The 17,987-nt window shown below is 34.3% G+C and overlaps 2 protein-coding genes and 1 long non-coding RNA gene across 3 annotated transcripts; 1 reads left to right on the top strand and 2 right to left on the bottom strand.

The window, feature by feature from the left end:
* Positions 1-1,804: 1,804 nt before the first annotated feature.
* LOC115970182 (coiled-coil domain-containing protein 97) lies at positions 1,805-7,272 on the bottom strand. The gene is made up of 4 exons (XM_031089844.1): positions 7,234-7,272; positions 5,522-5,753; positions 3,867-4,390; positions 1,805-2,262 (listed from the first exon to the last, which is right to left on the bottom strand). Exons 1-4 carry the CDS (start codon positions 7,270-7,272, stop codon positions 2,002-2,004), a joined length of 1,056 nt encoding a protein of 351 aa, XP_030945704.1. The 3' UTR covers positions 1,805-2,001.
* A 3,396-nt stretch (positions 7,273-10,668) lies between these two features.
* Positions 10,669-16,037, top strand: LOC115970918 (MLO-like protein 13). The gene is made up of 14 exons (XM_031090543.1): positions 10,669-10,789; positions 11,496-11,553; positions 11,735-11,949; positions 12,389-12,505; positions 12,654-12,708; positions 12,802-12,899; positions 14,361-14,435; positions 14,520-14,608; positions 14,696-14,745; positions 14,827-14,867; positions 14,962-15,249; positions 15,404-15,471; positions 15,567-15,627; positions 15,753-16,037. Exons 1-14 carry the CDS (start codon positions 10,670-10,672, stop codon positions 16,014-16,016), a joined length of 1,599 nt encoding a protein of 532 aa, XP_030946403.1. The 5' UTR covers position 10,669; the 3' UTR covers positions 16,017-16,037.
* LOC115970919 lies at positions 15,989-17,625 on the bottom strand. The gene is made up of 3 exons (XR_004087177.1): positions 17,358-17,625; positions 17,085-17,171; positions 15,989-16,077 (listed from the first exon to the last, which is right to left on the bottom strand). It is a non-coding gene; the product is annotated as an uncharacterized LOC115970919 (long non-coding RNA).
* Positions 17,626-17,987: the final 362 nt, after the last annotated feature.

Genomic DNA, 17,987 nt, shown 5'->3' on the forward strand with positions numbered 1-17,987 from the left:
TGAAAAAAAAGAAAAAAAGAAAAAAGAGAAAAAGGAAAACCTAACTGGGGTGCAATAATTAATAATTAAAGAAGTAAGTGGGGACCAAAAAATCAGAATAGCTGGGAAATTTGTACTAAACATTCTCTTGGAGAGGGGTCCAATTTTTTTCTGATAATTGTGGAATCACCAAACCTTCACGTGAAAAGTATGTTTTGATAGTGCTTCAGCTTTGATTACTCCTACAAATTCAATAAACCGTGCAAACTGCATTATGAAGAAGGAGAAGAATAAAAAACCATGTATATAATTGTTGCACATTTTTCTAAAGAACGCAACACAGCTCCACCCCATTTGCCTATAAAGCAAAGATTGGTGTGTATGCTGCTGTACAGTACTTCCTGCATCATGCGTCCACAAATTAACTAACACCATTGAAAATGTACGTGCATTCTGACCGGAGCTTCAGCCTGTAATGAATTGCCACAAATTCCTCAGTTTTATTGTGTTATCTTTATATGCCTAGTGTAATTTTTGTTGTGGAGGGTCATAACATATCTCAACATCATGAAAATCAAGGCTAACTGAAGTTACTACTAACTATAAATCATTTTTATTTGAATAAGACAAGACTCTAGAAGATTGTCTCGACGATCACGTTATATCACCATAACACTCCTAAAAAGTAGTATTGGTCATGCAGAATATCAATCATCTTTACATTTATTATACCTAATAACCTTTTGCTCTATTTAATGTTATGCGATATGCTCTCTCCCCTTTTTAGGTAGGTCAAAACATTGGATCGCCCAATTGTCCATGAATTAGGATATGGCCAAATCAGAATAACAGGCAACAAATCAATAAGAGAATTATACCCAATAACCATTTGTTCTATTTAATGTTATGTGATATGCTCCCTCCCCTTTCTTAGGTAGGTCAAAACATTGGGTCGCCCAATTATCCCTGGATTAGGATGTGGCCAAATGAGAATGACAAGCATCAAATCAATAAATCAATAAGAGAAAATTGAGTTTTGGGGCCTAATTTGTGGTGAGGGAAATACATTCCACAGGTATAAAAGGCACCACCAGAAAAAAGAGGTACAGCCTTTTCAACCCAAAAGTTATTATATTATTTCCAAAAAATTCCAAACCTAACTAATTCTATTATTGAAGAGTCACTAGTCTTCAGGGAGAAACCAATTTTCCGATGACTTATATTGGTGCTTGTGTAGACAAAAGTTAAAGATACATTTCGACTTTTGTGGTCTTCTTAGTTAAAAGAATCCCAACTCCCACATCATTCAATAATTTTTAATTAAACATGTTGCATCGACACCATTAAATTACACTATCTTCTTATATACTCATAATTATGATATTAATATGATCAAAGTTTAATAAAAGTTTAATATCAAATTTCAAATTTGAGGTTTTTTTTTTTTTTTGATGGGAAATTTGAGGTGTTAACAGTTAACACACTCAAAGAGAACATATATTTCAATTATAAGATTTCCAAAATATTAATATAATAAAAATTATAAAGTGGTATAAACTATAACGTAATCAAATGGTTACTCACTTTGGGTGTAACTTGATCTTGATCTCTTGTTCTCTCTCCCTCTCTTTATGTATTCTCTATAATAACCTCGTATAACTTGATCTTGATCTCGATCTCTTTTCTCTAATGACCTCTTATCGCTTAACTTTTAATGCAACCTGTTCACTGTTCTAGATTCCTATTTGGACTATTTGAATAATTTCCCAGTCACCTAGGGTCCTTACAAATTGTTCACTTTCTACCAACTTGTTCTGCTAGAATATTAAGTGCGGAATCTGAATTGATTTTATTCCGATTTAAGCGCTTAGTGGAAGTCTAAACAAGCAGCTGGTCACATATTTACACAAAAAAAGACATGTAATTACATATGCAAATCTCAGCCAAAGACTTAATTAGAAAACAAAGATTAAATGAGAAGCTATGGCGAACAACATAAAGTTAATGCAGCTTCCGTCCTCCTCAGTCCTCAGCGAAATACTTTTCCTCAGCATCATGGCTGGCTTCTCTTTGCCAGTGATCATCCAGGGTCTCATCGTTATCTATTTTTGAATAATCTAAATGTTCATGATCTTCCCCTAACAGAAACTTCTGCTGCATGATGTAAGTGAATTGATCCATCTGATCTTGCATCTCCGCGGCAGATGAAGTTTCTCTCTCATTGTGTTGTTCTGCGGTGGAGTGGGCACCATTGGTTGCATCATCACAATGATCCGAGCCCATCTATAAGTGACAAGGAAAAATCTCAAAATGTCAGTCAGAATCAAACTGCTGGTTATGTTTATAGCAATTGACACTTACTAGGAGTATTAGATTACTAAAGAATTCAAAACACAAAATATATCATTCAATGTTACAGATCAAAATTTGGCAAGTTTAATGAGGTACAGCAAGACAATTTAAATTATAAATAATCTATACACACAACGTCTAGGACCCACCAAGTAGAACTAGTGTCATAATTCTTTACTTCTGATGGCCTGACAGTAATTTTCTTTGTTAACATCCTCGTTACATATGACAAGAAGGGCCAATCAAGGCATGGAGGGGTTCACTAAGGAATGAGTAATTTATTCACATTTCTTTTGGTTAATTAAATAATTGAATCTCATGGACTGGAATTGAAATAGACCAACCAATTTGACTCAATTTAATAAAAAAATGCTTTACTGGATAAGCTTTTATCCAACTCAGATCCTGTTCTGAGTCTTCTGACCTGTTGCCAACTCAGATCTTATCTTAACTAGTATCTCCACAATTAATGAAATACTAGAGACTGTATTTCACTCTTACAATACATCACAAAGGAAACTTCCTACTAAATTATGGAGGGAGGGTTAATTTATAAATTGAAGTACATATATATTGATAGACGTAACTACTAAAGTTCATTATTATGCTTCGGGTTGCATGAATCCATAAATTTGCTAACTCATTTGGAACGTACAAGTATAGACTATTTGACTAGTTCTCTCTCTTTAATAATGTCATGGAAATAGCCAATCTAACATTGCAATAGTAAATTTAAACAAACTTAAGGGTATATATTATAAAGAAAATCTGATAGCTCTATAAGCCTGAGGCCCTGTATGTTGAATAGACATGAACTGGTGTTATCAGAATTAGTTTATGATGGAGCAATAGAAAAACAAAGCCAACTATTTGCTACGTTTCTCTATTCTAGACAATGAAGGAATGAAGGAAGACTAGTAATTGTTATAGCTAAGAACCCATAGTGTGCCCCATTTTTCCCAACAACACTCTGAATTTACGTAACTATGAGCAACGCAAAATCCTCAAAAACAACATTAACTCAAATCTACACCCTTTCAGAAATCCACAGTATAAGCAAGCAACTTAGACAGCAAGAAAATAAAATTTCATATTTAATTGAAAAAAATGGTAAGAAGACAATGAATAATTATAGAACAATTCAAACTTCAAAATTAAAAGATTATGCTAAAGTTAAAATACTGAAGACAGATTGCGGACTATTCTATACAGAAGTTTCCTATATATCAAAACATTAAATTTACTGGGCTTCCAAGATAAGATGCTTTTGTATTTCATTTTCTGAGCATCTGAAAAAATCTACACCATGTACATTGCATTTTTCATTTATAAATATGCAAGGGAGAAAGTTCAAATTGTGCCACTATAATAATTTTAATATCAAATGTCTGACTGCATGTTTTAGGAAAGGCTTAGCTGGTTAAGTAAAATAGTAGAAAATCCAAAATCAACCCTCCAGATATTTTGTGAACAACTTTAGAAAAACCAAATAGAAGTCATTTGCTGACATGGATAAAAATAAACCCAGAAAATACCTCTGCAGAATTTGCAGCTCCATCAGCCTTCTTGGCTTCTTCTTCTTCTTCATCCTCCTCCTCCTCTTCCTCTTCCTCTTCTTCTTCTTCTTCTTCTTCTTCTTCCTGGTTTCTATCATTACCAATCCAGTCCCTCTCAGCCACACCTAACCTCTGTTGCTCCCTTCTAATCTTTGCAACCAAAAATGCTTCCTCTGATCTCCTCATCAACGTCTCCGACCACCGCTCTCCCGGTCTTGCCATGCTCCTGCCGGTTGGATCCTGATATTTGCCTACATACTCATGATGCAAATATGGTTCTCTTTCCCTCATTGCATCCTCTGAGAAATATTGCCCATCATGTATCAGTTTATCCAAGTAGGCTCGTCTCCGGTTCTTCACTGTCACTGACCTCAACTTCAACTCCTCTGATGTTGGACTCATTACACTTCTGAGGTGCTTTAAGTGCCAATTGATCTCATAATCTTCTTTAAGTGCATCAAATTCTTGAAGCTCATTGGATGTCAGTTGTGATCCATATCTTTCTGAGTCAATAAATCAATGAAAAGGGAATAAGTGAAATTGGAATCTATTTATTTATTTACTTATTTAAAAACTAATTAAAAAAAAAAAAATCATCACAAAGAGAGGCCCCAAGTCAGGTACATAGGCAGTGTAAGAAAACTCCAACCTAAAATTAGAAGTTCCACATTCAATAAATAAAGAAAGTCTAAGAAACAGGAGATAAGATAACAGCCACTCAAATTGAGGGTAACGCAATTCTTAGCTTCCTTAGGATAGATTTACAATTGTATGACCTTTAAACTATGTAAAACATAAACTTCCTAATTAATTTTTTTTTTTCTCTGCATTCACAGAGTCCAAGCATAAGTGCCAAGAGCCTGGTAGGCTAGAAAGCATGGACAGGAACATGGAATGGATATGGTATGGGTACCAAACAGTGACACGAGCAATTTCTGAAAATTCATAACATAACACGGTGGGTATGACATGGATATGACACCAGTATGACACCCCAAATGAAGTGTTTGAGTGCTTGTTCTCCATTACGAGGAAAACTAGGGTTCAAATCCCCCCTATACCCACTTATTGAAACAAATGAATTATAAAAAAAAAATGCATATATAAATTACTCTTAGATTTTTATTTATTTTTTAAATACCTTTGCAGTGAATTGAGACCTCAAATAACAAAAATCTCTACTCTATCAACATGTCAATCGTCAACACCACAGATAGAATCCGAGTTCCTATCATCTCAGTCATTGAGCCCTAAGTAATAGGCTTAGCTGAGCTAGATTTTTTTTCTTCTTTAGAATAAATTTATTTACATAAACTACACTGACATATAGCATAGAAGTAAGAGATTTTCTCCCCCTTTCTCTTCCTACTTTCCTCAGCAACCAAACAGAATATAGTGATTGTAAAAGAGAGCAAAGTCTATGCAGCGTTTAGTCGCTGAGAAAAAATGAATTTAAAAAAAAAAAATCAACCAAGATTTTCAACTTTAGAACTAAGAAAACACACAAAAAAACAGAAAAGTAGGGTTTTAGAATTGACAGGAAATTCAAACTAATTAAGGAAAATCATTCGTATATCGAATACTAAAACAGTTTCCGAGAAAGCAAACAGAAAACTTGAGAGAGAGAAAGAGACCTAAGAAGAGGGCGACGTCGCGGGCGAGAAGGTCTAGGAGGGCGGCCTTGCAGTGAGAAGGATGATTGGAAATGGCATTGGATTGAGGGAAGTAGAGATTCTCAACCCCCGATAGTCTCTCTGTTATGCTCTCCATCCCTTCTCTGCTCACCATCTCTCTCTCTCTCTCTTCCTGGTGACCAAAAATGAAGAAAATCCCCAATTGTGAGAGTCGGTGCGTTTTGGGACTCTTCTATGCGCACGTGAGAGGAGAAAAAAAGGAAAAATTTTATTACACAATCAATTTCACAATTTTAACTAAAATTGTGTTTTAAGGCTAGAGCTTAGCTTTTTTTTTTTTTTTTTTTTTTGAGAAACTAGGGCCCTGTTTGCTAAAGTGGTTTAATAACATTTTCAGTTTTTAAATAATATTAAAGGTATTTTCACACACTTTTTCACACACATGTATTTAAAAAAAAATACAAACAACGTTACTAAACAGCCCTTAACTTTTTTTAATTTTTAGTTTTATGTATAGCTTTTTAAAAAATATATTTTTTCTTACTTTCTCTAACTTTTCCAAAGTACAAATATATTTTAACATTTTTTTTTGTTTGTAAAAAGTTAAATAAGTTATTTCTAAACTAACACTATGTTGATGTTCATTTTTTACAAAGGGCCCTACAACAAAAGAAGCCCAACAATAGAAAAGGTAAGAAAGAAATGAGGGGCAAAACGGTAAATAAATAAGGAAACAAGGCCAGCGGGCTAAAGCAGCAGGATTGATGGCTAGCAAGCACACGAAAATGAAAAAAAAAAAAGAGAGTAAAGAATAAGTAAATGGACCGAGGGGGGCCAAAGAATGAAGTAGTAAGCTCATGAGAATAATAAGAGGTAAAGAAAAAGTAAATGGGCCGGGAAAGCCCAGAGAATGAATTGGTAAACACAATGGATTGGCTTAATGGCCAATAAGCCCAAAAAGTTAATAAGAGGTAAAAGTATAGTAAAAGGGCCAATGAAACCCAGAGAATTTAGCAACAAGCCCATAGGAGTAAAAAGAGGTAAAGAGGTAGTAAACGGGCTAAGGAAGCCCAAGGAATAAGGTGTTAAAATAGGCTGACATGACAGTAATGTTGGCCAATAAGCCCAAAAGAGGTAATGACACAAAAAGTGGGCCAAGAAAGCCCTAAGTAAAGGATTGACGAAGAAGTGTGTTGACATGGCAGGAACATCAGCCAGTAAGCCCACGAGATAATAAGAAATAAAAAGAAAGGCAAAACTATAGTAGACACAACAAAGTGATGTGGCACGATTAGTAGCCAAAAAGGCCCACGACCATAAAGAAGGAAGCATAAGCTCAGTAGGAAGATGAAGTTTTTTGCCCAAGTGATACCCAGTCCAAGAAGGGATGCAAGGAAAAAAATATGAGCCCAAAAGCCCACATATCCTTCACTCCACAAAAGATAAACATCAACGAGTACGTATAGCAGAATCAAACAATGCAAGGGTAGTAGAAATGGTGTGAAGGCCAAAAAGAAACAAATTCAAACTGAGTGGAGTATGCACAAAGGGTTAGGGCACCACTTATTTGTACCTAGCCAATACATAGGAGGTGGGCCACGGGTCAAGATATTCAGAAGGTGAGGTTTGGTAGTGGGGAGAAAATATAGTCTATTCTAGGGTTCTTGCTAAAGCTTCTTTAGAGGAAATGTCCTACTAGGATGACATCTTACCCAAAAGAGGTAAGTATTGGCTGGAACTACTTGATGCATGTCATAGAGGTAGGTGATGAGGTAGCTTAATCCTTATTCACATGAGTAAAAAAAAAATAGAGAGAGGTAAGAAACAATACAAGTAATTTTGTCTGGGAATGGAGAGTGGTGCAACCAACACACTCTGAGTAGAAGTAGTGGCTGGGCAGCTGGCAAGCTAGTGGGCAATCCTAAAGGGATACCCATAAGGAGCCAAAAGTAGTTGATGGACAAAAATGGTAAATCCCACAATGGTAGATGGTATAAAAGGGGGTAGCCATGAACAGTGAAAGGGGATAGATGGATGGAGGGGAGGAAGTAGAAAAGAAAGGAGAGGAAACAAAAAAGGAACACACGGAAAAACCAAAGAGAAAAGAAAGAAAGATTGGCTAGAAAACCATAGAGAAAGAAAGTGAACAGTAAGAATAGAGGCATCTATCAATAGACTATCTTTTCTCTCCCTCTTGGCAGAACCACTCTCTGAAGATTGAGAATCAAAACTCAAACCATTTAGGCCCTTTCTCCAAAGTGTGTAACTTCTATGACAGAAGCCTTTCTTGAGGTTACTCGCATTGAAAATTGACTCCCTTCTTAGGTCTGCTTTTGTTGAAAAGTTCAACCTATTGTCTGGCAAACAAGCTTTCCTTTTTTTTTTACTATTCATATTTGTTGGGTGATTTGCCTATTGTTCAGTTATTGAGTTATTTGCCTTTTCTATTGTAGTGTTATTTCTATTTGTTGTATTACTCTGCTGTAACTCTGTTAACCATCTTCTCGGTATTAGTTTTATTTATTTCGTTTAGTATTATAGTTATCCTACTGTGCTGTATTCCGGCCAGAACGTTTGTAACAGTTATTCTTGCTGTGACCACTCCATATGCTCAACTTGCAGCACTTGTGCTTGGGCGCGTCTACATTGGGTTGGCTCAACTTGTGCATAAGCTGGCCTGAAGCGTAGCCCCAGTAAGGTCAGTCCCAACTCTCTTACCTTAGACTAATAGGCCGCAGCGTAGTAGAAGGGATTGAGGCTCAACAGTACAAAAAAGGCCCACCACACACTAAAACATTTTTTTACAAGAGAAAGGACTAAGAAAATAATTTGTCCAGTGTGAAGTTTTTCACAATTCTTATATCATCTTCATGACCTCTAAAAGTTCCTAATTGAGATGAGTCATGGCTGCCTTATCTTATGTGTTGTGTATAGGCAATATAGTGGCCTAATTTTGGCTTTGACCCAAGCTTGGATCCTCGAGTTCACTTGGCCAAACTCTTACTCTTGGAATATTGTACCGTACAAAAGGGATTTGAGCCCATAAATGTCTTTAGGCCAGGTCAAGCTTCATTATCCTCCCTATTTTTAAGGGTTTTCAAGAATTTCATGCAATTACCAAACTCTATTTACTAGAAAGCCCATGTAGCAATGTGTATATAATGAGTATGTAATAAGGAGTGTATGACTATCTTTACTTGCAAAAAAATTATCGCACGAGACGGTCTAATGGGACATATATCTCATGTGTGGGCCCCAAATTGTGCTTTGGGGTTTTTATTATTATTATTTCTCTATAAATTTAAGCTTTTTATTTTTAGTATATAAAATATAATTTCAACTTATGTGGTAGATTACATGATGATTGTTTTTTATTATTAGACCAAGAAATCAATTAGTTTTTTGGTGTAAGCTACATTTAAATTTTAAATCCTAAATCTTTTATTCAATGACAATTACGAGACATTACCAATTGTCTATAAGAATTTAGTTAATAAATTATTAATTATTGTATTTGACCCATCTAAGGTTTGAGTTTAAATAAAATCGTTGAAATTTTATTTAAAATAAGTGTTTTTTAGCACGTGAAGAGTACACATGAGATATGATCCTTTAACAATTTAATTTTAACCAACTTTAGGAGGTTAAAATATATCTATTGAAAAATTTGTAGGGCTAACTTGTGATCGATATAGTAGCCAAACGCCCAAACCATAGAAGGCAAATTGAAATTTATCTTATTAGGAAATTGAGGGGTTAAATTTGTCAACAACACAAAGTCTATTAACGAAACTTAGTGATTTTAATTTAATCCAAACTTTAGGGTTCAAATTTAACAAATAAAAATTTATAGACTAAATTGTGATAGGGTCAAACTATATATATACACACACTATGAACTGACTCAAATTTTAATTTTTTTTTTTTAAATGTTAGTTGTTTGTTTATTAATTTTTGTTATCCCATCAAAAAAAAAAAAAAAAAAAAAAAAAAAAATTGTTAGCTAGAAAGCTAGTCATCAGGGATTACTTATTTTTGTTATCAATGTCCTAAACATACGTATTATATTAAAGAGGAAATACAATCAGGTTCTTCCTCTTCTTTTCTTTTTATTCTTTGAGATATGAAATCATCAAGTATTCTTTAAACACAAGAAGCTGACAGTTTGAGATTTGTTGACAAATAAATTTTCACTTGGAAGTCCCACGATTACCTTGTTGCTTTCTTTTTTTTTCTTTATTGTTTTTTCGTGTTTATTTTTGAAATTTTCCGTTCAGTTTTCTTTCTATGTTGTGTTGTTTCATGATGCATGCGGGTTTAGCTACTGAAAAGCCATTCTAATGGTGGTGAATTCATTACTCTTTATACTATCTGAATTTATTTAAAAGAGATGTTATATTCACAACACTTTTACAACAAAGTGTCAGATTGTTATTAGTTGTTATAGGTGGCAGAAAAATGATTTAAGTTGTGAATTCAAATCAGAACTAATAATAACTTACCATCTATGATTTGTTAGAAAAATATTGTGGACGCACCATTTCTCTTGATTTAATGGACTTGCTTGCATTACTATAGTTTCCAAACCTTGGTACTTTGTAAGCCACCAAGATTAATTTGCTTCAACAATGCTCCCATTAAATGTCATATTTGTCACCCTAGTTTGCCCGTGTTTTCACTGGCGATAGAATTGGTCACCAAGTACATATTTCCCAAAACTGGGATTGGATAGTTCTAGAGTTTTAGATCAACAGTAAAGTTTCTTTTACTATAAAGTTCTTGGGGATAGATTCGTCGGTACCGTCAGATACTTAGATGAAGGTCTCAAGAAAATGTTTCCAGGAAAGTTGCTATTCTACGCACGTTTTACAACTGACTCTTCACTGCTAGTTGGAGGGATTAGAAGTTAAGAACTAATTAAAGCAAGAACCTCAATATTGCTACTTTTACTCTTTCCCAGATGCATGCATGGTAGATTATTCTGTGCGTTACTTAAAATGTTAACCATAAAGTGATTTGTCACATATTCTATTCTTTGCCCCCCTTACAGCCTCATCGTGATCTGTCTCATATATATATATATATATATATATATATATATATACAAAGTTCACCACAATATCACCTTGTCAACTGCATTACCAAGATATGGAAGCGGAAATCAACAGCTCCTTAGAGTATACACCGACATGGATAGTTGCCAGTGTCTGCTTCGTCATTGTTCTAATATCTTTATGTGCTGCGCGTGGCATTCATCACCTTGGAAAGGTATTCAAACTCATCTGTCACCACCTAGAAAAGTAACATCATTATTATAATGCATATAGTAAAAGAGTACCTCTCTAATTAATTTTCTGGTCTTCTCTATATTCATGGTTTGATCTTTCTCTGGCTTTTGGCTGGTAAATACTTGGCCAAATTTCTCTCTCATTTCTAGGCTGCTGCATTCTAGTCTTGAACTTTATCAAATTCTACTAATGTTGTTGGTTGCATTCTAACCCAAGAAAGTTATTTCAGAGTTAGCTTTTGATTCACTATTGAAGTTAGAAATTTAACTGCTTCACTGATCCAGTTTTGACTTTACAATGACAGCCCTCATTGAGATTTTTGTCAAAAATGTCTTATTCTTAGTTCAAAGCGAAATAAGCATAAGATCTGAGATAGACTTTTTGACAGAATCTAGAGTTTTTTTAAAACAATTTATTTATTTATTTATTGGTCTGGTATATATTAAGCACTGCGCCTCTTGAATGATAACTTTACTGGGAAAATTGCTCTGTGTTTGTTCCAAAAAACAGGTTCTCAAAAACTGTTCTTTTTTAAAACACAACTGCACCTGTCCTTTTAACATTTTTGCTCTGATTATGGGAAACTAGAACTTTATTTTATAGAATGATTTTATAATGAATCTTTTTTTATGCATAGTGGGGTCTTTTAAGTATTTTGCTGCTTGTTGCATTGGTTTGCATTTCAGCTGTTGGAGCATAAGGGTCAAGATGAACTAAATGAAGCGTTAGAAAAATTAAAGGAAGGTTTGCTCCTCTCTCTCTCTCTCTCTCTCTCTCTTTATTAAGAGTGATTAAAGCCAAGTTCGCAATTCTAGTCATCTTTCATATAGGATTCATTTTGCCTTGCAAATTCAGCATGCCTAAATTTTTTACATTATTTGCAAAGTCTAATCAATGTGCTACGTACTGATTTTTGTTGTTGCAGAACTGATGCTTTTAGGGTTCATTTCCCTTCTATTAACGGCCTTCCAAGGTTTCATAAGTCGCATGTGCATACCAACTCATCTTTCATATTCCATGCTTCCATGCAAGAGGGGCACTGTTTCCTCCAATGGTTCCGAACATTACTATAATCTTGCTACAAACAATCGACGACGACTTTTGTCTGAAGAAACTAATTCAGGGCACTGCCTACATGAGGTATATCATAGTCCTGTAATTTTAACTGATTTTTATACATTAGCCTTTATTATTATTGTCAATTCTTAGACTTATTGTATTGAATTGCTGCCCTATATATAAATGACCATGAACAAGCAATGAAAATGTGAAAACATACATACAGACATATGATAATAAAGAATTTGTACCCCTTCGCCGCAAATATACATGATTACAGGTGTAGCCAAACAATGGTGGTCTGGGAAAATTTCGGATTACTCGACGTAGTCATTAGAGAATACAGTAAAGATACATGGATAGGTAGCTAACTAATAAAAGGGAAAATGATACTTATAGATGGAAAAGGTATGGGATCTTCCACCCCAAACAAACATTTGTATATGCTATCTAATGAAGCTGATATTCAATTGATATATTGTTACATAACTAGTTCTCTCTCTCTCTCTCTCTCTCACAGGGGAAGGTTCAATTGATATCATTGGAAGCATTACATCAGCTACACATTTTCATCTTTGTATTGGCAATTTTCCATGTGATCTTCTGTGTCTCTACAATGGTCCTTGGAGGAGTCAGGGTAATATATTGATGCCTTTATATATATATATATATATATATATATGTTTTTAGTTAGATTTTCAGTTAAGAAGTTTTTACACCTTATATGTGGAAATTGGATAAATAAGCGTTTCATAATTTATATATATTTTCTTCTACATATGTAGATACGCCAATGGAAGGTCTGGGAGGATTCAATTAAGGAAGAAATTTCAAGAGGGGGTAACATGAACCAGAATTTTTAAAATGCCCTGAATTGTCTTTGATGTTTTTGGTTTGTAAGATGCCTGTATGAATTCTGAATATTTTGTGCAGATCCAACAAAGAGAAACGCGCCTGCTTATGATAACAATAAGTTCTTGAAACAACGTACACAAGGATTTTGGAGAAAGGCAGAAGCTGTAAGTTGGCTGGTGAGTTTGAACTTGTCTCTGCAATAATGAAATTCTCAAATTCTCAATCTTGAGGTAACTGTAATTGTTTTTCCTTTCATTAAATGGATGAACTCAAAGCTTATCTCATACACTTCAATATCCCTAAATTAGTCATAAATATCTTCATTTATACTAAAAGTTACAGTTTTTTTTTTTTTTTTTTTTAATTTTTTTATAAAGAAGAGGGGGTATTATTAATATTTATAGAAGCGTCTGTCAAAATTAGCTGATCATGGGGAATTCCTTATAGGTTCCCACTTTCATCAGGTCCCATACAAAACATTCATACACAAAAGATGAGCAACGGTCAAATACTTCCATGCTGCTTGATTGCTCTCTTCCCCCCCTTTGTCAGTCTATCTACACATCTGTTAGCTTCATGGTATATGTGACATGGATGGATGGTCTAGTTGTGAGCTAATAGATTCCTGAAGTCACAAACCAAAATATAAATGTCTAGTGCCAAAACACAATGGATTGTTTTTCTTCATCGTTACAATTACATTTCTATTACACAATTTAAATTTTACTTATTTTATTTATGACTGATTTTTAATTTTATACCTTATGATGCTTACAATATTAAACAATATCTCTTCCTACATGTCTTAAGTTAATAAAGTTATTTCCTTAATTATTGAAAATAAGCTTGAAGAAAGAGCCATCACTGCATTATGTGTCTTATTTGCAACAATGATTTGGTTACACATTTATTTTTCCTAAAATTTTTAAAATTTCTACGTAAACTCTAATTTGAAAGAAATGGAGTCTATGGGACTTGGATGCTCCAAGTCAATAAGTCAAGCCAATTGGTGCCTTTCAAATGCACACTAAGGCAGGCAACAAGCAACGAGCTGATGCAGACACAATGAGCAATGTTGTAAAGAGTATTACAGATGAATTTCCTCTACATGTATGGCAAAAAAGACATTAAAAAAGAAAATAAAAGAAAGGTCAATCATTTCTATGCAAGATGTACTAGCTCAATAATGAACCATCAGCAGTACCATACCCTTTGCAATTTGCCATATTGCGCAGATCCAGAAAATGGTTTTATATACTTTAAACTAACTTTACTGAGATCCCTTTAAGAACGTAAGAAACTACTTTGTGCATTAAGGGGCTGGCTCATTTGCATTTAAACCACAATGCACCATTTGGACAGTGTTGTGAATAATGCAAAACAACTCAACTAGATTTGTGCATGTCTTTGGAAACAATAGTGCAATTTAAATTATTTAATCTTTCATAATAAATCCATCATATTGCAAATAGTAGTGTATTGTTTATGTTTGAGTTTAAATTACTGCTCTATGCTTGAAATTTTATGTGTATATAAAAAGGTTGAAAACATTTTTTATTATGGAAGTTAGAATGTTATCCTGGTATGAAGGCTTACATCCAATGTGGTGACACCCAGATTTTTATATTTATTGGCAGATATCATTCTTCAAACAGTTTTATGGCTCTGTTAACAAGTCCGATTACACTGAATTGCGAAAAGGATTCATCAAGGTTAGGTTTGCATCATTTCTAGGTACTATATAATACAGATCTAGATTGTTTCATATGCCATTTACCCTAGTTTTCTCCTTGCAGGAGCACTGCCCTGGAAATCCTAAATTTGATTTTCACAAATACATAGTGCGGACACTTGAAAATGATTTCAAAAAAATTGTTAGCATAAGGTAAAACTGAAAGAAAGGTTAACTTTAATTATTGAATTATTTTCCAAAATTCAATTTGACTTTTTAGATAAATGTTGTTAACTGTAGCTGGTACCTATGGGTGTTTGTTGTGGTTTTCTTGCTACTGAATGTGGCAGGTAATTTCTAAATCTTGATTGATTCACCTCATTTCATAATTGGAATTTCATATCTTACTTGTGCTTGAAATGAACATACAGGATGGCACTCGTATTTTTGGTTGTCATTTTTGCCAGTGATTGTAAGTGGCTTTGGTTGATTCCAAGTGAAAATTAATTGTCTTTGTTTATGGAATGACATAATTGGACTTATTCTTGAGTTGGTTGGAGTGACAGCTGCTACTTTTCGTGGGTGCTAAGTTAGAACACATAATCACTAGTTTGGCTCAGGATGCGGTTGAGAGCAAGATAAGTAATCGTGAAGCACAACAGGTTACAGAGATGACCAGAGACAATAGTGTAGAGCATAATGTTGTGGAAAAAAAGGCCGAAGACCATGAAGTACCTCAAGTGAAGCCTTCAGATAAACACTTTTGGTTTAGTAGCCCTGACATTGTTCTTGACTTACTTCAATTCATTTTGTTTCAGAATTCATTTGAGATTGCATTCTTCGTCTGGATCTTGGTGAGGAAATATATATATATATATATATATATATCAGATAGATAGCTAAACAGTACATATTTATATATCAGTTAGTCAGCTAAATGGTACATAATCAATTTCAAAAGCATATATGCAACTGCATTCTTACGTAATCAAATATACTACTATGCAGTGCATATATGGATTCAATTCATGCATCATGGAGAAACCAGGCTTCATTATCACAAGAATTGTTATGGGGTAATACTTAGGGGAGAGAATATGGAACATATTATCTTAGCTAGCCTGCGTGTGTCCCCTCATTCACATGCTCACGTAATATTTTTCTTATGCAGTGTGATTGTTCAAGTGCTATGCAGTTACTGCACCATGCCTTTGTATGCTCTTGTGACCCAGGTTAGATAATATACAGAATCACAGATATGCTTCTTTGTTGGAATAAAATATAAGCTCCACCTAACACCTGAACTTATCACTCATTTCTATGTACTTCCCTTTAAACGTTTGCTGACTGCTTGAAGATGGGTAGCTCATACAAAGGGGCTATATTTCACGAGCTTTTGCATTCAGCATTCAGAAGTTGGGCTACACCTGGTCCAAGGAAGAGAAGATTCGGAAGAACAAGGGGCCAAACTGAAGAAAGTCAGACACAAATGCAAAAAATGGCTAAAGAATCACCCCAAAATGATCCGATTTCAGAACAAGCAATTGTTGTGATTGAAGAAACTAGTACATCAATAACAGAGCATACTTCTGTAGCACAACTGCCTTTTACATCATCTTAACTTTCTTCCATGATATCAAGGACATTAGATTGTTTCTTCTCTTCCTTGAAAAATGATGTACCTTTTCAACAATAAAAGAAATTAGGTTTGCTTTGATATCATTTACATGATCCAAGGAAAGCACTAGTCACACTAATACCCAAAAGGACCAATTGAGTTGCAACTGGAACTCCTTGTAATCAATTATTACCTAAGATTCACTTATTAAACATCTGATGTGAGATTCCCCTCTCGGCTTTGTCTCATTGTCTATTTGACTATTTCTTAATTATTCAATTCCGTCTAATAGAATTACAGTAAATAATGCAGGAAATCAGCATCACACAAAAAAAAGAAAGAGAAAAAGAAAAAGAAATAATGAAACATCTATAACGTTCTATATGGTTTTATAAGTTCCAGTTGCTAAAACGATCTGATGAGAAATACAACAGCAAGCAAAATAAAAGGTTCAAAGTTCAAACACCCAGTACTGTTTCAGCTGACTCTCTAAAGGTTTAACCCAACATTCATACAATATACTGTTTAACATGCATCATCAATACCATACACAGAATCAATTAAGCTGCAAAACCATCTACCCGGTAAAGTAAACCCTGAAATGGATCCCAGTTGAAAGCTGTGATCAGCTACAGGCACAGGCAGAACAGATACTGTTTAGCCTAAAAAGTTAAAGGGGTCATACTTTTGTTATATAAAGCATCAGAGCTGCACCATTTGTGTATTTTTTTTTTATGCACAACATCTTGCAAAATTAAAAATCCATATGAAACAAAACATCATAGAGCTTAAGGTTTAGGACAGTGTGATGTAATTACCGTCAAACTAACTGAACAAGCATAACTTAATTCTCACATTCACAGATGGTAACTAAGAACTTGCATAAGAAACTGACATGCTTAGAAGTCTCTAGCATTTCTTAAATGATATAATCAATCATTGTTTTTTATTTTTATTTTTTTGCTCCTATTTTGGAACTAAGGCTTGGTTGTTGTTATTGTTTTTGCATGTACAGTTTTTGTACTTACAAAGATAAACCTGTGGCCCCAAAAAAATAGAGTTACAACTTACAAGGAGATAATGTTGTATATAATTTCCACTGTAGCCAGGTGCAGGATTCCGTACTTTGCACCTGCTAATGTCCTTATTAACCAACCACTGCACAAAAGTTCAGCCAACATATAATTTAATTACCAGTAAAAAGACAGTCTTCTTTTTTATTACAGCTTCGTCCATCAACTGAATGACAGGAAGAGGAAAATATATTCTGTTTTCATATTTTATTTATTTTCTTAGAGCAATGATCTCAGAAAAATAATCATATTAGGAATTCAGAGCACAAACCTGTAGATATAAAGGAAAGCTTCAGGGCCAAAACCTCATACTTGTTACCACAATGGCATAGTTGAAAATTGTGTAGGAAAAAGGTGAAACCCTAAAGAGAGCAACCACTTTGAATTGATGGAACCAGGTTCCTTCTCCAGCAAGCTAATCATTTCAGCTATATTGGGCCATCTCTTTAACCATTGCTGCAAAAGTAAGAAGAAAAGATGGACGGATATGTAAAAACAAGGCTAAAATGCAATTTACTATTATACGCTCATCATACACACACAAGTCACGCGACCACATGGGAGTGTGTGACTACCATTACTCAGAGAAAAATGATCTCATGAAACAGTTTAATGGGACATCTCTCTCACATGTGTAGGTCCCATATTGTGCTTCACTGATAATATTAAAAATCTTCATAAATTTACACTTTTTATTAATAGATAAAATCTAATTTCAACTTATGCAGTAGATTACATGATGATTGTTCTTTATTCAAAAGTTAAGATACTAATTAGTTTTTTGTGTAAGTTCATTTTAACCCTAGATCCAGTGTTGTTAAAAGCGTGCTTAAGCTCAAAGCGTAGAGCCCTTGGAGCTTTTCCCCTCTAAAGCGAAGCACCCTCACAAAAGCGCTCTTTT

Source organism: Quercus lobata, chromosome 12 (genome assembly GCF_001633185.2).
Source record: "Quercus lobata isolate SW786 chromosome 12, ValleyOak3.0 Primary Assembly, whole genome shotgun sequence".
Lineage (NCBI taxonomy): Eukaryota > Viridiplantae > Streptophyta > Magnoliopsida > Fagales > Fagaceae > Quercus > Quercus lobata.